The sequence below is a fragment of the Corvus hawaiiensis genome, chromosome 9 (genome assembly GCF_020740725.1).
Source record: "Corvus hawaiiensis isolate bCorHaw1 chromosome 9, bCorHaw1.pri.cur, whole genome shotgun sequence".
NCBI lineage: Eukaryota > Metazoa > Chordata > Aves > Passeriformes > Corvidae > Corvus > Corvus hawaiiensis.
Genome location: NC_063221.1, coordinates 10363311 through 10387249, shown reverse-complemented (window position 1 = coordinate 10387249; position 23939 = coordinate 10363311). Strand labels below are relative to the sequence as shown.

General features: G+C 38.3%; 1 protein-coding gene across 2 annotated transcripts in view; it reads right to left on the bottom strand.

Annotated features, from left to right (window-relative positions):
* Positions 1–23939, bottom strand: part of CFH (complement factor H) — a 27996-nt gene extending 4057 nt beyond the window's left edge. The window contains exons 1-18 of one of the 2 annotated variants that reach the window (XM_048312718.1): positions 23769–23938; positions 19750–19935; positions 17862–17967; positions 17063–17139; positions 15156–15350; positions 12763–12933; positions 11073–11252; positions 9391–9591; positions 7968–8144; positions 7455–7631; positions 6428–6604; positions 6102–6275; positions 4778–4960; positions 3932–4114; positions 3246–3428; positions 1834–2013; positions 1217–1423; positions 405–581 (exon numbers count right to left, since the gene is read on the bottom strand). In XM_048312718.1, coding sequence (XP_048168675.1) covers positions 405–581; positions 1217–1423; positions 1834–2013; positions 3246–3428; positions 3932–4114; positions 4778–4960; positions 6102–6275; positions 6428–6604; positions 7455–7631; positions 7968–8144; positions 9391–9591; positions 11073–11252; positions 12763–12933; positions 15156–15350; positions 17063–17139; positions 17862–17967; positions 19750–19935; positions 23769–23829 — 2995 coding nt within the window. In that variant the 5' untranslated portion in view covers positions 23830–23938. Of the gene's footprint in view, positions 1–404; positions 582–1216; positions 1424–1833; positions 2014–3245; positions 3429–3931; positions 4115–4777; positions 4961–6101; positions 6276–6427; positions 6605–7454; positions 7632–7967; positions 8145–9390; positions 9592–11072; positions 11253–12762; positions 12934–15155; positions 15351–17062; positions 17140–17861; positions 17968–19749; positions 19936–23768 lie in introns of both variants that reach the window. The other variant, XM_048312719.1, reaches the window with a different exon arrangement.

Below are 23939 nucleotides of genomic sequence, written 5' to 3'. Positions count from 1 at the left end.
AGCATTGTGTGCTACCAGGCTGGCAGAGTGACATGATTTATTTACTATTTGAAGGTACCTGTCAGCAACTGACATGCTTAGTGATGTGAAAATAAGATCCATTACCCTACAGTTATCTCCTCCTTTGCAGCCAGCATGCATTCTTCCATAAAGTCTGCCTGCTTGATTTCAGCAGAGAGCCAGGATTCAGGTACCAGCCCACAGGAAGATGATTGCTTTGCTAATCTACTCTGCTTGTTGTTTCCCAGAAGCCAGAAAAATAGGTGTTGTAGCAGCCCATTCAAAGCAAGTCACCTGTTGGCTCTATTGGCCTGACTCACCTGCATGTCTGAGTTTAAATTATTTTAATTCACAACATGAAATACTAAGAAGAATCATTGATTACTTAGAAGTAGAACGTGTACCTTCACAGAAAGGTGGTGCTGTCCAGTTTCCTTTTCTGCAGATAATTTCAGGGGAACCAACAATCAGGAACCCTGAACCACACTCGTAGCGAATTGTTTCACCAGGCTCATAAAATTTCTTGTTTCTGCCTTCAAACTGAGCATTGGCAACTTTTGGAACACTTCCACATGGCATTTCTGAAAAGAAAACAGAAATCTGATGCTTGTGCTACTGTGATACACATTGAAGAAGTGTACTTTTACCATCAAACAGGTGCTTTAGAGAGCTATTTCAAACATCAGCATAGTCATCTGCTGACAGTGGATTATATAATTTTATAATAAGTTAGTTAATAATTGTATAAAAGATAGCATGCAGAAAATTAAATAAGCCGTGCCCCCAAATATACACAGACTTCAGGCATTGAAATATTTCAATTCTGTTTCTAAGCATGCCAGAAAGTTTTCCTAGACACTTTTGTCCCTTGCTACACTGAAGTAATTTCCAGCCCTGAGGCACCATAGCAACTTTTAGTCACCAGTGGACTCTGTAGAAAAGAGATCCTTGGATCAGGAGTATATGCCCAGGACTCACCTGGCAGAGATATGAACTGAACAAAGACTGCAAGAATATGAAGGATTATTTAAAAACTAAGTTGCATTCGCAAAGTCAGTTTTGCATCCAATCAGGATTGTTCTGAAGACATCCATGATGGAAAATAAGATTCCACAGCAAAATATGGAATGGAAAAATTTACTGATCAACCTCCAGTTTAAAGTTCTTTCAATTTCATTTCTAAATGAACTTCAAAAAAAGTAATTTTTGATATTACCCAAGCATGAAGGAGCTGCAGTCCATTTTCCCATAGAACAATTTATCTCTGTTGGTCCATCTAACATGTACCCAGAACGAGAAATATACTTAAATCTAGCACCAGGCAAATAAAATGTTTTCCCTTCTCTTTCAATTTTTAAGTTTGGATTTTCCAGCCTGGGAGCATCAGCACATTCTACAGCTTGTGGTGGCAAACATGGTCTTTCTAAAAAACACAGACAACATAGATAAACAATAATGCAAGACAATTAATATTGCAACTGTAACTAAGTAATAAATAATTTACAGAATACAGGATACTATTTAAGGCCCCCAGTAAAAACTGAGACTCTGTTATGCAGTATACTAAGCAAACAAATTAGTCCAGAGCTCTTGAGGGATTACCTGAAAATTGTATATGCCATCTCAGATAAGTCTGCGTAAATGAAAAGACTGCAGCTGTTTGCACTCTTTTTAGCAACTTATGTTCTACTGCTTTCCAGCAGTTACCTGTTCATGATAATCTTAGGTAAATAACAGCAGCCTCCTGCTCATGATGACTGCAAATGAGTAACATATGAATGTTACTCATGAATGTTACAATAAAATGATGGAAAGAAATTCGCCAGTACTGACCCACACAGTGAGGTGGTGATTGCCATTTCCCGTCTGTACAGGTTATCTCCCTTGTACCAACGAGCTGGAAACCATCGACACACGAAAAAGCTGCTTTACTCCCATTCCTGTAGTTTCTTCCTACTATTGTCTGCTGAGCACCAGGCACCTGAGGTGGAGGTGGGCACACACTCTCCTCAGCTAAGGACACATATTCATGTTACAATAGAATAAAGAGCAGTTCATCAGAGATTACAACACAAGCAGCCAAAACAACACACGTGCTAGATAATGCCAATAGCTATCTCAAGCTTTCATTAATACTATGATAATTTTGTTCTGCTTCAGAAACACCAGAGCTGCCTTCAGGTGCTCATATGCTTCTAGAGTCATGGAGAAAACAGTCACACTCATCTACACCAAGCTAAGATGGAGTTTCTTGTAGACCCTCCTTTCCCTTTCACACAGCTGCACACTCTTTCGTGCTTTCCCTGTTCCTCTCTCTGTAATGAACTATTTTAGGAAAACTGAACCAACTTCTGGAGTTCTCGTTTTGTTTGTTCTTCAGACGAAGCTGATGGAGCTAAATGAGAAAGCTAAAAGAAAAGAAAGAAATAGGCTTAAATTTTTCCAGTCCAGGGATGAAGGGGTCTTTCTGCCAAAGGAAAGAAAAAGGGAGAGAATGGGGGAGATCTAGGACAGAGATCTGAGGAGACTTCCAGAGCTTGGTTTCTTGCTTCTAGTTGTTCCAGAAAACTAAGGTAGGGACAGTGATTGCCATACTTCTCCCACTTCCATGCATCATTTCCCACAAGTCTGGTATAACCAAAGCAGGGAGTGAGGCAATGGTTGTTTTACAATCACGCTTTCTACAGACAGCATTCTGCTCTGCCATGCATTAAGGCAGCCCTGAAGACATTGACCTCTGCTGTGTGTTACATATGGGCATCATGGTCTAGGTCTATGCTTTTGCATTGGCCAACTCAGCTTTTTTGTCATAGTTTCACTAGGAAGCAATTGGAAAAATGGTGGAAAAAAATAGAATAGAAAAACTTTGAAGGTTTACAGGAAGTAAAGGAACTTTGACTGGAGCTTGAGCTATGTGCTCTCTGATTCGTATCAGGGTAAAGCCCTTTTGAAGAACTGAGCTTAAATTTGTCGTTGCATCTTTTCTGACATCAGAAGTGCCAGTGACAACCATTCCAATTGTCAGAGTAGAGAGCATTAAGTCTGCCTTACTAAAGTAGTGCATCTCTAAACCTAGTTTAGAGTGCTAAACCTAGTGCTCAAATGATAGCCACAACTACCCTTTAGCATACAATCAAAGTAAGTATTTCTATTTCAGCCTAGTGATACAGCAATGCTAAGAAACCTTAATAATGAGCATTTATCATGCCTGTAGCAAAAGAAATGGTGCAAATGTAAAAACGCACCTGTACATGCAATCTCTGGAGTCCATCTGCCAGACACACAAGTTGCCTGTTTAATATTTTCATCAGTTAATGTACATGTATAACGTATAACTTTATGGAACCCAGTTTTCCTTCTTGACATGGGATACTGGCCAGAGTGCACCAGCTCAATGTCCTCTGGAATTACACACTGAGGGGATGCATCTGAAAAAAAATAAAAAGAGCTTGAAAAGTAGATTTAGATCTGATAATATGTACTGATGAAGATGTCATCAGTTGTACAGAAGTTCCATGTGGATATGAGGAAGAACTTTACTGGGTGGGTTCTTGAGCAGGGAGGGTGGATCAGACGACCCACTGTGGACCCTTCCAACCTTACTCATTCTCTGAGAAGGACTAATCTGCATAAAAATAGTTAGTGTGGGATAAGCCTAACATATTGTAGCTATTAATATTACTTTTAATTCCTTTTAATACTTGATTTTAACCACTGTGTAAGTGCCTATTTTGTTCGCTTTACAAAGCTGTAGGTGCAGAGTCTTTCCAGGATGAAAGACATGCTTCCATTTAAAAGGAGTAAATTAAAACCACTTAGTTTTGATGCATGAGACTATAGCATGTCTGGCTACCTTACTGGGATGAAGTCCTTCAAATTTTGTATACAACTATGTTACACTCACATCTGAAATATTATGGAAACAGATTACCAGCACAAATAGGTAAAGGCTTCCATTCTCCATTAAGACATTTTATTTTCATTTCCTCAGTATTGTCAGAGCCTGGTTTGCATCCACAAGTTACTTCATCCCCGTGTGAATACTGGGTCTGGTCTGCCTGATGTAGAACAACATTCGGGATAGAAGAAGGCGATTCACACGGCATTTTGTCTTCTGTTGAAAAGAGCAGAAGTATTCCACAATAATACAGGAATCACATATCAATAGCTGAAAAAACTCAAGTAAAAATAACTGTATTTGCATTTGATGAACCAAACCTACACCCACTAATTGTAGCAACTATATTTCAACACAGCTGGAGTACGTATATCTTTTAGTCAGTTTGGTAAATTGTTCTCCTGTCTTTTCCCCTCATTTTCCAACACCAGCATGATCCACAGGTAGTTTCAGCTGACAGTACTTTCCCAAGCTGTTGGTATATAAACCATAAAGAGTAAGGAAACCTTCAATTAATTCAGGTCACCTGAATCCCTGATTTTGATCAGTCAAAATTATAATTGATCATACACCTACACAATTGTAATGTGCCCTTTCAGTTAGAATTATTACAAGAACTGAAACCCATTGTGAGCTCTCTTAGAGTACTGCAGAGCTGTCACCTCTCTGTGAGAACTGCAGTTCCTGCTTTGGGCTGGCACTGTTGCAGTGGTAGTGACAGCACAAGTAATGGGCTTATCATGCAGTTTTATCTTACTATTTTATTACTTTGAACACAATGTTACATCTGCAAATACGTAACTTTAATTGAAAATATCTATGATGTAATAGCCTGCAGAGAATTACTGACTTCTCAGAAGTAAGAGTTGTGTAGATTACCAATGCAAGAGGGAGAAGGTGACCACTGTCCATCAACACATTCTATTTCCTTTGATCCAACCAACTTAAATTCGCCATTACATTCATATTGCTTTCTGTCCCCATGCTGATACTGTTCCACAGACCCATCAACAATACTTCCATTGGTAATTTCAGGGGGAGGTCCACAGCCTCTGACATTCCCTGAAATAAAGAGATAAGTCTATGCTCTGAACTCAGTACTTTCACCACAGTTACATGTTAAGTACAACATAAAACAAATTGAATGCATCATTTAAAGTGAAGAAAAATCAGTGGAATGGGTTAAGCAGGTCATTGATTTATGACTTTGTGTGTCTGGATTCTTGCTGGGCTGGAGATCACACACAGATATGTGTGACCCTGGCTTACTCTTGTCTCTCACTTCCATGCACTGTCAATGCCTGCTCTGAGAAAAGTGGGTGATAAAACCAACCCAGTTTTAAGAGAAAGAAAAGTGTTACAAGAATGGCAACTTCAGTATTCTTAAAAGAAAATCGACAACTCTGCAAGGAATAACCTATGTCCTAAAAATTACCTAGCAAGTGATTGAGATATATATATATATATATATACAGATACATACACACACTGTATATTAAAGGAATTCACTTTTGATGCAGTGAATGGAACTCCTATTAAGGGACCCTAAAATGTTCATGAGCTAAAGAGCCAAATATATGAAATAGACTTGCTTTTATATGCAAAAGAGAGTGAGCAAAAAGAAGGATGACAGAGTGAAAGTCACCAAGAAAGCTGACTGAGTGGGAAGAAAGGGAGGTCAGGAATATGAGGTCCCTTCATCCTCCCAAGCTTTGTGAAAGCCTATGCACCTCATGAGGGGGCTCAGCACCAGCACAAGAAACTCTTCTCACATGCCAGGAAGTTGTGCTCCAAGTGAAAAAGAATGCTAAGTATAGGGGTACGTATTTTTTCTTCTGCATGAATTTGTTCATCCTACTGTATAAGAATTTCACAGGAAAATCCTTCACTGTATTTCTTTTGTTTGGGCTCAGCTCTGTGTCATCTCCAAAACAGTTTTTTTTTCCTTTAATTTCATGCGATCAGAAAAAGAAGAGCACAGGGTGCAATATCTGATGGGTATCAATATCAGGCGATGGCAAAACTTAGCACATTTGGGATATAGTAAGAGAGGACACTACTCAAATTACTCATTGTCATACCGCACATTATTTACGCAGTTTTGAACAATAAAAATTTTTCAAACATTAAAGTCAATACCCTGATTAATATATTTTGTGCAAGCCATTTACCAGCTCAGTCTGAGTTACTGCAGAAGAATTACCTTTACACAGTGGTGGTGGTGGAAACCACCCAAAGTGGTAGCATTGAGTAGAGGCAGGTCCCACCCTGATGTACTCTTTTGCACAGGTAAATTTCACAACAGCTCCACTGCGGTATTTATCTTCCTTGGGAGAGAAATCTCTATGGCGCTGTGATGGCAGTGCACATTCTATTTCTGCAGAAAAAATATTTTAACATATAGTGTACAACCTACAGAAAGTATGAAATGCTACTGGTTAGAACAAAACCAAAGGAAGTCTTAAAGGAAAAAGGTTCACAGAGTGTATACAGAGAGTCACACTGATTAACAAACACAAAAATATTCACCACGACACTCGGGTGCTGGACTCCATTCTCCATTTTTGTCACACATTGTGGTATCAGTTGGCATGTTATTTGTAGTTTTATATCCCTCCAAACATGAATACTCAATTGTATCTTCAGGCATGAACACAGTTTTATTTGTGTGATGAATCAAAATGCCCTCTTGTGCTTTACATGATTCTGTAGAATAAAACAAAGTTAGTGCATTTAGTTATCCGGAAACACTGCCCTTTGGAAGCAACATCCCAGTAGGTATACTGGAAACATCAATAATTCTGCATTGCCATAATATTATTGTAGAATATGCAGCATATTCACATATTATCTATTGCATTAATCTTCCGAAATGTGTCTAGAAGTAATTAGCATAAATATTTCTTCCTTAGATTAAATTATTTCCTTTTGCTACATATTATTATCATTATCATCATTATTCTTAATTTTGGTGTCACAGCAAATGGTTTGTTCTGCTGTTCCCATGGTCAGTTGTGAGTGGGTCAGAAAAAAGCCACAAAATCCTACGTAAAGGCAGTCTAAAATAAAAGGACAAGATAAAGTAGCAGCTAAAGTTGGTCAATATTATGACCAATATTTAACAATGGAAGATTAAGACTCTCACTGTACTACACCTGTGTTCAAGAGAGGAAGGAATTTAGAAATAATGAATCCTATTTGTCTCTAGTTTGGTCACAGTTAAATAAAGTTCTTGGCAGAATGCCTCGGTTCATTGATGTTGCTTCATAAATTGGGAGTAAATTTGGACAAATGTACATTTTATCAGGTAAGAACCACTGAAGAGGTCAGTGATTACCATTTAGTCAGTGCTAAAGAGATCCAAAAAGATCCTTTATGTTTTCTCTCTGTTTCTTGGAGCCTGAGAAAAGTTAATCTGTGGAGGATCAGCCCTCTGAGTCTCCCTCTGCCCAGTAAGAAACCTCTACAAATCAAGGTGACAAACCTCTGAGTCCATAGGACACCATGTCTGCACTGGTGGCAATGACAGGGAGCTCTGAAACCTTTAGATACTCACTGATGCACTTCGGAGGTGGAGTCCAGCCACTCTCTTGGCACTGTGCGCGTCCTGTATCTTGTCCTTCTGGAGTCACAAAGCCAGCATGACACCTATATGAGACCTTCTCTTTCAAATGGAATGTTGTCCTGCCTGAGTTCCAAAAGCCATTCTCAAAAATGATAGTCTGGCATTTTTCTGAAAGAGACAATATTTCTTCCAAGTAAAGCACTGCTAAACTACATGCATATAAATCACAGCAGAAGGATAACAATAGAAGCAGCAGCTGGATTTAGAAAATTTTTTTAATACATGGTCAATTGAATACATTGTTAATACATTAATTCTTAACACGTTGTTTAAATGGATGGAAGTCTTGGTTGGATGTTTCAGTCTCATATTCTGAGAGAACTTCTGTAGTATGTTAAATTCTTTGCTGCTAAATCATTCTGTGAAGGAGTCTTCATTTTCAGAAATTATCACTACAACAAATAGTTTTAGATAGAAACCTCACCAAAATACAAGCACACTCACTTTTACGGATACATCTCGGAGCGGGTTCCCAGCCATTCCTTGTGCACGTGACTTTTTCATGCTCAGCTTGGTAGTCATTGTAGCAACCATAACTGACTCTTTCACCTTCCTTGTAAAATTCGTACCAGTTGCGGCGTGGGAAATAACCATTTTCCAGCCCTCTGATGGAACATTTTTCTAAAGAAGGAAGGAAAGTACATTTAACCACAGAAATTTCTACAGCAAGAACTGAGGGAGATTAATCCTTAGGAAGACAGTTACTAACAAACAGGCCTCCAAGCACCTTTCTGTAGCCTTGTATCGCAAAAAGACACTCACGTGCAAATTTGAATGAAAGCATGTTTTGTTTTGGTGCCTTGTGATTAATGGACCACAGGAACAGAAGTGGAAGTCACTACATAAAGTGATATGAGGTGGCCTAGTAACCAAAAATCTCTTACCTATTGTTCACAAGCAAGCTTGGCTCACTTCAGTGCTTTTTACATCAGTTTGGTCTGGTATGTCTCTAAAATGTTGATGTATGTCCAGAGTGAATTCCGGCATTTGCCTCCTGGAGATTTTATCATCTCTGTGGAAGTGTATCAGCCTCTCAAACCAGCTCTAGAGATTTCAGCAATAGCTAAGCATGCTGGCTCTAAGGCTTCCTGTCCCCAAGAGCCCAGACATAAGGCAGATGGCTGAAGGAATGTTATATTGTATTATCTGAGTGCCTGCTCCTTTCCTCCAGGCAGGGCTCCATTCATTTCCTGCACTGAGCACCACTCCACTGAGGGCAACAAGGAAAGAGCAACCTTTTCTAATCCACTTTTGTGCCCTGCTTGTTGTGCTGTGACTGAAGATGTCTGAGAGAAGGCCTCATCTCGCTGCTTTAGATTAATTTTAAGTCTAATTCATTCTAAATCTGAGTCAGCCTATCCGATTCTCTTGCTGATACCATGATCCATTTCAGCTTATTGCAAAAGTGTGACACCTTTTCAGCTCTAAAAGTTTTCCAAAGGGACTAGGCAATGGCTCTCAGAGAGGATGAAGACTAAGTGCCAAAGTGCCCAACCCACAGAAGGGAGAATATATTTACATAGAGTAGAAACTCTGTGTGTGCAGATGGAAGTATATGCTTGCATGTTACCCAGAAGCCAGAGAAGAGGAAGGTTTCCTATATATTTCTTACTTTAATGAATATTTTCAGGAGTAAACAATCTTCAAAATGCAAAAGCATCATTTCAGCCTGACTCATTTCAGAGTGTCCCCAACTGACAGTTTGTGCTCTGCACATAGGAAGACAGTCTGGGTGCAGTTCCAGGGGTCAGCTAAAGCAGTTTGACTTTCAGAAACTGTTTTGTCTTGTGTTCCATCAGAACAGGTTTTGCTGCACAGACCTTGGATAGTTATAACAGAATTGAGCATACAGTGGAAATGTACTTACTCAGGCATTTTGGCTCAGGAGACCAGCCCCTTTCAGAACAGTAAATTCGGACCCAGAATTCTCCAGTGGGGGTTGAATAGTCGTCGAGGCAGTAGTAATCTACAGACTGTCCAAATCTTTTTGGAAAGTAATAGTATCTGCCGTACTCATATGAATTACTTAACCTGCCATTTTCTATAAGTGGGTAGTCACACGGTTTCCCTTGAAATAGAACGTAACAGCAACAATATCAACACATGCATGATAAAAAGCTCAGGACACAATTAATTCAGATTCAGCTTCATCATCTGGGTGTTTTCAAAAACAGACAGAACCAGGACTGCACACCCCGTCAGATCCTAAGGAGGGCAGGAACAATCACACTCTCCTCCTGGGGTTTTGTTAGGGCCTGTAGCTGTCTTACTGCCCTCAATTCCATTGCAACCAACAGAAATCCAGCCAGCATTTTCAGCAGACTCCTGAGGGTGATTCATGAGACCAAAGGTTAGTATTCATTGTACAGAGAGATGACACTGTAGAAGGTCTTGATTAAATTTACTATTCTGACCATAAAGGGAGCCCAGTCATCTGGCTCAGATATAGAAACTGAACTGTGCACTCTAAACATTGAGATGACTCCTGCCACTTCCATTTATAACTTTCGGGATCCTGCACCAAAAGCTCTTCCTAACTCTTCTCATTTTTATTTTAAAGTGGCAGCATTTTAATTTTCTTCTCTTTGTTCCACAAAAGAACTGACCCTTTCCAGGGACAAGTCAAGGACATAAGGAGATTCTCAGAAGCTTCCATTCAAATTTACCCAGGTTTCTCCTGAAATGCTCTGACCCGGAGCCTACATGCCAGTGCAGAGAAGATCACCTACTGGACAGACCATTCAATAATGAGTGAAGTGGACTCAGAAGGATACCAATATTTTAGAACCCAACCGATACAGAGAAAACATTAACTCAGATACTAAAAGAGCACGTTTCAGAAATAGCTCAAATCATCTTATCCAAAGGTTCATTTACAAGACTGATTTCATCAGGGTTTCTCTCATATTCTAAGTTTTATTTTCAGGGACCAAAGATCAAAGAGTGTTAAATTATGAAACTAGCTGTTAATTTATATTTTTTTTTTTGTACTGTGCCTACTTGGCAAAACTATCATTGCAGTTATGGGAAGTTTAACCCAAGAAAGAACTCATCAACCATCAAGAATACCTTGCTTTGTTATCTGACAGGTTATAAAAATAGATAAAATCCTCTGACTGTCCATAACACTAAATTACAACGCCAAGTAAAAATCTAGAGCTGTGATACTACAAGGAAAGATATCATCCAATCATTACCTTTGGTTTGGCTACTTTACACTCCCTATGTTCTCTGCTCCTGACTGGGATGCTCATTGCTCGGGTGGAGCACAAACCTTCCTGACAGTGAGCTGACTATAGCACATTTTAAAAGATTTACAAATACAGTAATAGGTAATACCTGTGTTAATAAACACAGTGTAAATCTGGATTATACCATTGTTTTTATAGGTGATTTTTCTAAACAATCAAATTAAGCTTTACAGCACAAAGAAAAAAAAAACCAGTCAACTGTCATATCTAATGCTCCTCAAGTTTTGCTCTTGACTTCTTTTCTCAGAGATACTTCCAACAATTTTACATTGTAACTTCATTCATGAGAGCTACTTACGGACACAAGCTGGATCAGGCACCCAGCCATTCTTGGTGCATTCAGCTATGGTTCTGCCAGTCGTCACTTTAAAATGATATCCAGCATCACACTCTACTGTGATTGTATCATGTAGTTTGTACCTGTCTTTTTGAGGTATAAAGTTCCCAGAGGAAATTACTGGAGGAGAGCATTCAATTTCTAAATAAAAAAACCAGAAAAAAAAAATTTAATAATATATTTCAATTTATTGCATAAGTTCTTATTTTCACTGTATATTGGCCATAAATGCATAAAATTGTTTAAAAGATGTTTCTTAGAGCAAAGAAAAGGTTACATTTCTTCCTCACACTTAGGAATGCATGGTTCTGTAAGAGAAGAGTGACAGGTGTTACTGATGTTATGTTAATTAGAAGATTAAAACTTAATTGCAAAGAGAATGGTTGGAGAAAGAACTGGAAGCCATCAAACTGAACCTGACTAATTTTTTCCAGTAGATCATTCTGCAGCTCGGCTATGCTGGGCTCATTTATGGACACTGTCCTAAAGGAGGGCAGTTTCACTGGGAGGTCCTAAATGGAAAATAATTATGCTTAACTGGGAACTGATCATTCAAAGGCTGCATCATTAAGATTAGTGTCCTTCACTGACACTGGAAGTATTTCAACAACTGAAAAAGGTCAAGAATCTTATTCTAAAAAACTCAAGATATCTTTATGCTCAGAGAAGTCAGGCAAACATATTTATATACCAGAGCCTGTCTTTCAGTTTTTTTGTATCTTCTTCCAGTTCAGAAAACATCACCAACACACTGAGGGCTGGGAGGGGATGACTGTAAGGTTGGTCCTATTGTGGAGTAAGGGTGGGTGAACCAGTTTTCATGCATGCACTGCTGAATCCTCTAGGTCCTGTGATAAGCCCAGTAGGATCCAGAACCACTATCTGAGTACACCCCGAGCACCAGAGCCCAGCACATCAATGTCTAGAAGAACGTTTTGTTTGGCACTCCTCAAAACCAGTACGTTGCTAAACTGTAGGCAATGCGTATTAATTAGTATCATTACTAATCTTGAATCAGAAAGGTCAAAAACTGAGTGGGCCCCAGGACTGACAACAAGTCTTTATTTCTAAAGGCGTCTTTCTGGAAGAGGTCCCAGGCAGGTGGGTGGTGCATAAAATCCTAAATGTTGCCCTGTTGCCAACATTTTTTTTCCAGTTTCAGGATTTTGGCAATTTCTTGAAGAAAATTCAAGGCACTGATAAATTCTCCAAATTTCATCAAACTGTTTCAGTTGTGATATGAAATGCATATTTATGTTTGTGGGAATTGGAGATTTAAATATAGCCTTTAAGTGCTATATTTATACATAAAGTAAAATCCATGACCCAGAGGGCTGATGTTAAACAGACTAGCCTCAGGAATTATGAATTTTTCATATAAACTGCTCAGAAGGCATCTGAGAGTTAAAAAGCTGCAGGGAGCTTTAGAATTGTAAATATATTAATTTGTAGACATTCACAAGATTCTGGTTTTCCTACTGCTCTTCATGGAAAACTCTTATCCAGTTGTTTGGTCCCTTCAGCACTTAATCCTTCCGGTCTTCATGGATATTGGCTGGATGTGGATGGATTTGTTATGAACGAATTTATTAATCTCTAAAATTACTTCCAAACCCAACAAAAGTGCAAAACATCTTTAGGCAAGACTGACCTATGCAATAGGGAGGTGGATTCCATCCCGATTCAGTGCACAGTGCATCTGCTCTGTTCCCATACTTGTATCCTTCTTCACAGAAATACTGCATTAGATCATTTTCCTTGTAATTCCTCCTTGGAGAACGGACGTATCCGTGAGGAATTTCTGGCACGTCACAGATAATTTCTGAAATTGAAACAGACAAAAATCAGGTACTTTTATTTATATTCACTAAGAATAAACTTCTATGATAATAAAATCTAGGGGGTTTTTTTGGGTTTTTTTTTTTGTTTTTTTTTTTTTAATTTGAATTCACAGAAAACTTTTGCATTTTGAAGCTGTTGGAACTTATTTGAGCACTGATTTGATTTTGGGTTCCAGGTGGAAAAATGTAGTGTAGCACAGCTTCGATTGCAAATTGGTTCATGAGACAGATTTCAGGGCTTTGCTTTGGACTTTAATGGATTTCAGAATCAAAAGATAAGGCAGAAGAAATCCCAAATCAAGACATTAGGCTAGCTGAAATTTAGGATTTTCCATTTTTCAGATAATTTCTTTGCAATTTCCAACAAAACTAATGTGCTCTCAGAGCCAGTAGATTATGAGTTAAATCATGGCCTCAAAAGGAGAAAAGAATTAAAGTATCTTTAAAAAATAAAATTTAAATCAAATAATTAAATTAAAATAAATAATTAAATTAAAAATTGACACTAGAATGCTTAATATCTATAAAAGAACATCAGTGTTCCAAGTTCCTTGCCAAACCAAATAAAATCACCAAGATCTTGCAGTTTCCTAAAAATGCATTCATAAAGCCAGAGGATATTCAGTGTTTTGTTTCCTAGGTCACAGAACAGGATACCAAAGAGTTCTCTTGGATTCTTTTACTGAATTTATTTTGTATTTATAATGAAGTATAGCTCATGGAAACTGTCATTGTTTAATGAAATTCACTATATTCTGCAAATGTTACAAGAACATAGGCTTAATTCCACTTTATGCTGTACAAAATATAATAAATGGGGGTTTCAAAGCAGAAAAATGCAGCACTGAAATTGCAAACAATCCATAAATGTACTTGCCATCCTGATGTGTATTCTGCTCTTCTAAACACATACTTCATGATCAAATAACAGAAATAATCTAAGAAACTTGATGTTCTGAATATATAAGTGTTTGTTACCATAATCTTCCTATGATTCATTCTCATACACTGACAATCCAATCCCATCCATTCCCTGTTCAGAAACTGGGAGGAATAACCCCATCCACCAGTACCAGCTGCAGGCAGGGCAGTGTGGGGTTGGCTGGTTGAAATGCAGTTTTGTAGAAAAAAAAATAGTGGTCCTGATGGACAAGTTGGACAGGGGCCAGCAATGGGCCTTTGCAGTAAAGAAAATACCCTGGGCTCCACTGGGAAAAATGTTGCCAGCAGACCAAAAGAGGTGATCCTGCCCCTCTACCCCTCTCTAGGTCTGAACTCCCAGCAGAGGAAAGATAAGGACATACTGGAGATCCAGTAAGGGACAGGAGGATAATTAAGGAATTGGAAAAACGTACAGATAGAGGTTTAAGAGAGTCTGGAGCAAAGAAGGCTTGGGGGAGGAGGGACGGGGTTCTTTACATGTGTCAATTCCTGGCTCCAGTGGGGCAGGCAGAAGTGAAGATGGTGGAACCAGACCTTTCTCACTGGCCAGCAGCCACAGTGTGAGAAGCAATGGGCACGAATTGAAGTACAGAAAATGCCACTTCAATGTTTTTACTAAAGAGAGTTCAACCATTGCAATGGGTTACCCAGAGAGGCTGTGGATCTCCATCCTTGGAGATATTAAAAAGGTGACTGAACATGTTCTAGAGCAACTTGCCCCAGCTAATTGCTTTGAGGGGCCTTCAGAGGTCCCACACCACCTCACTGATTCTGTCGTTCTGTAAAAATGAAATATGCACCTTCTAACTTTTCCAAACATATTAGTATCAGGAAAGAAAAATCCAGCATGATTTTTTTTGGTATTCTATATACTCTAAGAATTAAAATCCTACTTGTTTATTAAACTTGGTTCACACAGATTCAAAGTTGCTTCTGATTACTTTGGTTAAATCAACACTGAAGTGGTTGACTCTTATGCAGACATATCAAAGAATTTGACTGCAGCCTGGCAGAACATACAGCTTGTAGTAAAAATGTGGAACAAGCAGATGGTCTATTATGATTATATTAGTATCCAATATTATTATATTTCTCTTTCTTATCCTACTTCCTCATATATGCAATGGAGATTGTTTACAGACAAACTGTGCTTAACTGATGTGAAGTGAAAACTTTGTAGCTTCCCATATGGTAACCTATATTTAGGAGTCTGTGAGAATGAAGATTCTTAATGACCCACAGTAAATAGTGTCCTTTTTACCTTCGCACCGAGGCACATCGCTACTCCATTTTCCATTAGCAGAGCAAACGATTTCTTTAGCTCCAATAAGCTTGTGTTTTTCGTTACATTCAAAATTTACAGCCTGGCCAAAGGAATATTCTTGGCCTAGCTCAAATGCACCAGTCATAATTATCCTTCCATTTTCAGGTTCTTGTACAGGTAAACACTTTATCACTGGAAAAACAAAACAAGGAAAGGGAAAAAACCCGTCATTTTGAGGTCTATTCTGCGAAATAAACTGACACACAAAAAAGTAAAATACAGAAAACTCATTGTAATTTCCTTGCACATTTACAAAATATACCTTACTCTATTTAGGTATCATGTGCAGCAAATGTAGTACAAAGCCCTAAGCAAAAAGACAGTGACATAGGAAGAAGCTTTTAGACCCGCTCTCATCATCCTCTTCTCTGCCCTTGAAGGCTAAAGACAGAGCACCCACTGAATTAGATGACCTCACTGAATTAGGTTATTTAGATGATAATCGAAATTATCCTAGGATCCTGCATTCTAAGGATGAGCCTTGACTGATACCATTAAAATTTGTCAAAATCAGTTGACTCTGTTTAGAGTTGTGCCAAACTGAGTTTGCTATGGACAGGTATCTGGAAAAGTGCTGCATTACAGACTGCCTACAACAACAGGCAGTTATTAACTAAAATTCTAGTTAAGGATATCAGAGCAATTATATTACTAAAGTAAACAAACACAGTCAGACATTAATTTAGACCTCTTGCACCTCCCAGTTTTGTTCCTGTAGGAAAAAAAAAGAATTAACCTATGTCATCAGATATTTCTTATTAAGGGGGGGAAACAACTATCAAAGCTCATTCCTAAATGTTCACATGTATATCATTGATCAGGTTCAAAAGTGGCTTCTGTTTTTCTCTCTGACATTTGCCATCTTAAAATTCATCTGCCTTTTCTATGGGCTCATATTCTGTCTCCTGGGTTCCTCACATTTAGGACATTATACAAATACTTTCATATGCAATCATCTTTCAGTGAAAACTCAACCATGACAGAAATAACTTAGGAGGACTTTGAAACTGAACTATTTTGGTGACACATGACAAAAACCGTTGGAAACCCTTGCTCCATATGGTGCAGACAGACCTCAATACCTAAGTGTGAGGGCAGTCAAAATCCAATAAACCAAATGTGGAGTATCTAAATCCAAGGAAATATCAAAACATAGACAACAAACTCTAGACAAGGTATCTACTTTCTTTTGCTCTTAGAGACCCTTTCCTGACATCAGATGCTTAACCTAAAGAAAATGTCACTGCTGCCCACATATGTTAAAATAGAGCAGTTAAAAATTATCTCTGTGAAGAACAGGAACCTTATTTTCATGATCATACAGGTTTGAAACTGGTGGAAAGGTTTCTAAAACCATCATCTGAGCCATCCGGTCTATTAAGCCTCGATGTCTGCGTCCCCCTTGCTCTCGCTTACGGAATGTCTTCGACCGTAAGACAGTAAGCTAATAGGGAGACCTTAGCAAAATCTTAATGCTTAGGATGTTCACAAGGATGGAGGAGGAAAGTAGCTAAAAACACATGCCTTCACACTGGTTTGAAACTCATCATCCCAAATATCATTTGCAACCATGTTTTGCAGGCAGCTAGTCTATCAGGGATTTTAGGTGAGGCAGAGCTTCAAGCCAGTCTGGAAGTGACAGTACTCCACCTCATGAAGGGTTTTTAACAACAGCTTGTTGGACTAAAATGGCTGAGCAGTCCCTGTAAGAGCTTCACTGCTGCTTAACTTGAATTTAAACATATGTGAATTAATACTAGTAAAGCAATCACAGACTATTCTAGACAGTATCACACAGATAAAAAGACAGTTTGATAGAGAATTAAATGTCAAACTCCATTTACCTTCACAGTGAGGGACGTCATTGCTCCATCCATCGGCCTGACACTCACGGTAATTTCTTAGGCTGAGCATCTGGTAGCTTACCAAATAAAAAGTAAAAAATGCTAAAATACAGTTTCATGATGCAACAGCAACAACAGTGCTGCTGTTTTTGAAGCAAAGGAAGAAGGCTTCAGGTGTTCTAGCATAGAATAACCAAAATGCGACAACACTGAGTAGTTTTTTAACCTGCATGTTCCCTATTTGATTTCTTCTAATTGCATAAGGGAAAATATAAAATAAAATCAGAGAGTAGGAAGGAATAAGTAAGAAGGGTTCTTCATTACAGAGACAGCAAGCTTTGGCTACATAACAAGAGGAAGGACAGCTACTCTGAAATGACGGTGAGGAACTGAAGGGATTAAGGAGAATATTGATTTTGGAACTCTCTTTGTGGAACTCAGATTGGATTCCAGTAACATAACAACTGCAAAAGCATGGCTAAACCACTGTACCAAAGCTGATTTGCTTTTCAAGAGGAACATATCCAGTCACAGGAACAATACCATGTATTTGACTTGCTGCATTTTCCACTGGAGAAGATGAATAGAGGAGAAAGAGAAAAAGAGTTTCTTTCAAGCATTCAGTGAAGACATGTTAGTGAGTCTGCCAGAAATGTCTTCCTTCAAACATTTTTTACAACACATAAGCAAGCATTAAGTATTAGTAAGACACAGCCGCATTACCGAGAACAAATCCGTAACTGACACTTTAATTAACACCTTATGTTAATTCCTGTACATTGAATTAAACAAGTATTACCCATCATTACATCTGTACTCAACTCTGGCACCAAACACAAATTCACTTCCACTGGTAAGTTCAAAGAAACCAAACTCAGTGTCTCCAGGATGTCCACAGGGCTTATCTGGTTAAAAAAAGGAAAAAAAAAAGGAAAAGGCCTTACTTACACCATACACAGGAAGGTGAAAGTGTGAAAGACAGCACTTTCCCAGTGATTAGTAGTGAGTACAGGTCTTTGGGGCCTTTCAAAAATTCAGGTATGTTCAGCATAAGTTTGATTAACCTCTCCTTTCTATCACTGTTTTCAAAGATTTCAATGATAACATACTGGAGTATGCTTACTTAAAAAAACAAGACAAAACCAACATACCAAAAAAAACCCCCAAAAAAACAAATTAGGAAGTTTTATTCCTTTAAAAAGGCTGAACTCATATTCAGTCTTATGACAAATCTATGGCATTTTTCATGCAATTTGTAACATAATCTGGTCCAAAGCCTCCACTAGAACATCCATCCATGATTAGAAATGGAATTTCCTCAATCTGATGGGGATTGTGCTGAGTGAAAGCCACAGGAGATATTTTGGTCCTTACTGCTTGCTGCTCAAAGCTCCCCACAGAACTTTCCTTATGGCCTGGCCCTAACTCTTTGCCTGGCATTCCCAAAGGAGTGGCAAAGATGAACACACCCTCCCCTCCCACTCATCCCCTTCTGATGTTATAATGTGGAATGCAAAATAAACTGCATGGCTGAAGCCTGTTACCTCTCCTCAGCAGAAATCTTTCCTGGTTCCTGTCAAGAAAGGCGATTTAATTCTTGGGGTGCATCAACATCCTTTGTTTTTACCAAGAAAGATGTGTTTGAATAGGCCCTAAACCCGCTCCAGTGGGATGCAGGGAAAATGGGAATTCATTATCAATGCTTCTGTCTTCTGTCCCGCCAAGGGACAGTGTTCCCTCAGCCCGTGGCACAGCACCCCTTCCTCTCTCTCCACATGCTCCTTGCCGGTGGCAGCAGCTGCTCACTGGGTGGCAGCATTTGCTAAAACATCCTACAAACTACACCAAATTTTGTACAGGTCCATGTTCGCTGACTAGTTACACAAAGAAATCTAAACAGAGACAGAGAGTAAGTAAAAAATGTAAAAAAAGCTATTAGCAACTTATAAATTCTTACTCAGGGTGTGTATCCATCTCTGTTCGAATGACACTCAGAACTTAACATTTATATTATCGAACCAAATATTTATACTCTACTAGTAAAAATTTTGTATGTTAGATACACAAGAATAATCCCTTGTTCCTAAAACTCCTTTGTGTTTAAAGCTCATTTATTACAGAAAAGAAGTATCTGCTGACTAATGATAACAAACTTCAATTACCTCACTAATGAATTCTGTATGAGGGTGTGAGATACTTGTAAACTCTTAGCACAGTATGCTAGACATAATAAATAGCAGCTCTCATCCTAATTGTGAATTACAGCTTGAAAGAAAAGGCAGGGAAAAATAATTTCCCACTTCCAATAAATGATATCTGTCATAAAACTAGTTGAATAAACTCTCTCTTGACTTGCATTCAGAAGCTACGTTTGTGCTTTATCCTGCTTAGACTGAAAGATTTTTGAAAGCAAGCTTCTAAGAACTTAATAACTGATTTTAATAACATAAATTGGGTTCATAAGGCTGGCCTAGACTAAGATCTTCTGTAAAGAAAAAAATCAACCCTTTAATCTGGAGAAAAGGAACTTAAAGTTCCCTTATGCACACATACTTTTTAGGGTGATATTTAAAGAGTGCAGAAACAAGTAATTTACATGCAAAGCTACAATTTATTTTTTGGCACCATTGGCAAGGAATGTGATCTGCCAGATCAAATGTCTGCAGATATTTTGCATAAATACTCACTTCTGCATTCTGTCCCTGGGGGCAGCTGCTTCCACGTTCCATCGACGCACTGAAACGCAACTCGTCCAACTTTTACATATCCAGGCCGACAATTGTATGATGCTTGAGTCCCATGTGGATAGGGGGGGTTGTCCCATCTTTTGGAAGGCACTTCTTTTACCCTCCTAGGAGGAGGTTCTTCACAAGCTAAAAATTTTAAATAAAAACATTGGTGACCAAAGCACATGCTACAAACACCAAAATAATTTTGCAATAGGAAATGTAGTGAGAAATCCTGGGGCCATTTGTGATCAAACCAGCGTGTGTTTTCTACTGAATCAGCACAAAATAGGAAACTGTCAAGGATCCATGTTTTATAGGAATGTGAATAGACATTTAGAAGGACATAGGAACAGCCAGGTGCCAAGAAACCACCCAGGACAGCAACGGTTCATGAAACAGATTTTAATTACAAAGCCTGAGAGGAGATCAGTGCCCTGGTTCCAGCCGCAGACACCTCCTACCCTTCCATCTGCAGGAGCTGCTCCAGGCCTGTCCTTCCACTGCCACAGAGAACAACTCTCTGCACTCTGTAGTTTCCCTTCAAACTATTTTTTCCTCCAGCCACCACTACCTCTACTAACATTATTTCATCTGTCATTTGATTAAGTTCTGCCAAACCTTCTCTCACCTTTGCATTGCCTAAACTTCCTCTCCAGGCTCAGATCACCTGATATTCCAAAACTTATTTCCTCTTGTTCCTTACTTACAGGTTACTTGTTACACAATAGAATTAATTCTGGGTATTCAGTCTGACCTTTAGCTTCCAAGCATTTTGTCTTGGTTTGGGGAGTGGATGGTGGTGTCTGGTATTTCTTATTAGCTCAGTATTATAGAGTCCTTGCCCAAAAGCTGCTTCCTGGGCCTTCTTTGGTGCACATGAAATGTACAGCCAAGTCCGTATGAACTACAACAAATGAACCCAAATCATTCTATTAAGAAGTCCCTCAACAGCTTGAGAACGAGAAAAGTCAGACTAAAGGAGAAAGAAGCAAATGCTGGGAAGCTGTTAATGAAAGACTAAATGATTTTGTGTCAAGAAATAATTCACCCAATTTCAGTGACCAATTTTCGGTGCTTGGGTGACTGAAATGTACTTGTTTTGGAAGCTGAAGCTTCACCCAGAGTAACAGAGTCTGAACAGCCTAGTTAAGTAAATGCAATGAACTCTGTTTTCCATCTGAACATGAAAGGTGAGCATTCATCAAGAATAAATAAAACAAGCCCTGAGAAATGAAGCCTTGGAAAAGGAATGAAATCTCTGTATAGAAAATAAATGGGACAAGAAATGTCTGCCAGAGAAGGAAATCCCTTGGTGAGTAGATTCATTACTCAGCAGAGACGTGGCACAGATGTCCTCTCCCCAGTTTAGCTGTAAGGCCACAGGTTTGAGAAAGCAGTAGGATTCTCACTGAAACCTTCCTATGGGTTGTCCAGGTGCTGCCTGGAAATAGGACTATGGGAAAAATATTTAGGATCTTTCCTCATGTGAGGGGTGTGGAGCTGTAGCTCACTGAACTGCACTGCAGAGATCACAACCACACATTAAGTAGCTGATGCGGAAGAAAGTGTATTTAATTCTCTCACTTTGTGTGGAAAGTGAGTTTTACTTGACTTTTACAAAGACACATCCTTGAGAACTCACTGTTTGTATTTCAGTCAGGGGTGTACCAACGAAATTAGAGGCATAATTTCATAAAATTGTTTAAAAAACAGGGAAAAAATATTTTTTACGATAAAAAACGGTATAATTTTAAGTGTTCTGTATGGCATTTTGAAAATATAAAGAAAATGGTGTTAATTGTGCGGTCTAATAATTTTAGTTTGGCTGTTTTAAGTAGCCAGAAGAATTAGACAAGCTTTGACAATACTACTGAGGTGCTAAAGGGAGAGCGTGCCCACATATTCACGTTTTTTCCAATTACCTTGATAAGTATTCTCCCTCCTATGAATGATTACATCTGAATAAAAATTATTGTTTCTGTGCACTAGAGGGTACTAGGCTACTATAAAAAATGTAGGAGGGACTTTTTTTAGCAAAATTAAGACATTCAAATTCTAACAACACTTTTTGCAAAATGTAGGAATAAGCAAAATGAACAGGAATCCTCTAGCTAGTCTTTCAAATGAGTTAAAAATGGTTCGTTTACCCAAAAATTTCTTTTCGATGGTGAGAAAGAGAATGTTTCTAACTCCACATATTTTTAATTAGACCTTGTTTAAATTAGCACTTTCAGTTTGCAAGCTGAGAATGCACACTGAAATCTATAATTTAGAAAATAGGTTATTGAATACAGGGAAAGCTTCTCTATTCCTCCCTCTGAATTTTATCACATTTTTATTGTCTGTTGTGCAGAATGCAGCCTCTCAACTCCTCCTTATTTACATTAAAAAAAAAACCAAAAAGGAAAGATAATCTCCTTAGTCTCTTCATCATTACTAAGATGTGCTGGGTCTTGCTGGGTTTTACCTCAACACTTCCCCATTCCTGCCCTGATGTCAAACTATGCGTTGCCATCAAGTGTCAGAGTGTATGTGTATATATATATATATGTATATGTTTATACATATTTCTGACTACAGCTAATTATTGGGGGGGTTTTATTAGTTTCTTAGTGGCTTGAGGTGAAGAAATCTGCTGGTATGTTGTACTTCAAAACTATGTTAATTCTATCATGCACTCACCAACATTGGAGGGTTTTATTTCTATATTAGAAAGTCTGCACTAAACGAATACTTTCAAATTCTTTAGTGACAGATCAGGAGAGATGGAATTACTCATTCAATATTTACATGGGACTTGACCTCAGTTAGAAATAGCTCAAGCTGCTTTTTTGCCAACAAAACGCTGGTAGCAGCTTCTACAAAGCACAAGCATAATTACAAATCCAAGTACAAGTGGTTTTCAGTCCTTGCGCAAAACTCACACAGACTTTCAGCATGAAGCATAAATAAGAACCCTGCATGACCCATGGTAATAGTTGTCCTGGATAAATCAGATTTTGCTACATTCACATTCCTTTCCAATCTCCCTGACCTAAAGAAAGCATTGTGAAAACAAAGTGCAAATTCAGGCAAACTTTCATTTCAAATTCCAGGACTTTTCTGCACGTCTTTGCAAACAAATTAGACTATTAGTTGCTTTGAGGCAATATTTATATTTCATTAAGATAGGACATTCCTTTAATTTCCTGATTTTTCAATTTTTCAAAGTAAAATCCATTATTGGATTGTTTTTATTAATAAGGTCTTCATAACTTCCAACTAAAATTAAAACCAGCCTAAACCAAGGAAAGACACACGAGCTCAAAACCACACAGCACCCTCTGCACAACACTCTATGCAAAGAAACTCAGACAGAAAGCAAACAAATTAAATTACTAAGGATACACTAAATAATATAAACTCAAATCATGAAAAATCCATTGAACAGAGAAACAGAAAACATCAGAGGCTTCTGAAAAGACACAGAATACGAGCTACCTCTTCAAACATGAAAAAAGCATACCTGTATCTATTTATCTCATTCCTAGACTAAAACCAGTCAGTCAATAGATATAAGCTTTTCAGTCAATGTAGCAATCATTCATCTTTCTCAGACCATCTCACAGATTATTCCAGACAGAAAAAAACCACTCCATAAATGTGCACTTCTATTTTAATCTACCAGTTGCTTCCTGGTTTTAGATATTAGAATAATTAGCAAACATAATGAATATAAAATTAGTTGTCTGACTCTAGTTTATAGTGATACCAACCATTAAAAAAGTTAGGCAACAGATTAATAACAGCAGTAGTTATCCAAATAAATAGGTGAAAGTAATCCTATGACAGTATACTAAATACTAAAGGTGCTAAATGCTGCCAGAAGAAATGTCAGTTATTATTGTCAGAAGTTCATGAAAAAAAGCTACAACGCCTTTAAAAATTGCTTTGGTTACCATCTTCACACACATTTTAAGATAGGAGTTAAAGCTTACCCCTTTGTGCAGCACAATGCATCCAACACAAGAGCAGAGCTACATAGCCCAGGAACAACATCCTAGAGATTCAAAAACTCAGCAAACACATCCAGTAATATAGCCTACTTTTTTTTATTACTTTGTGTTATTTCCACTCCTTTTTTACTTAACTGGTCCAGGGACTGACCT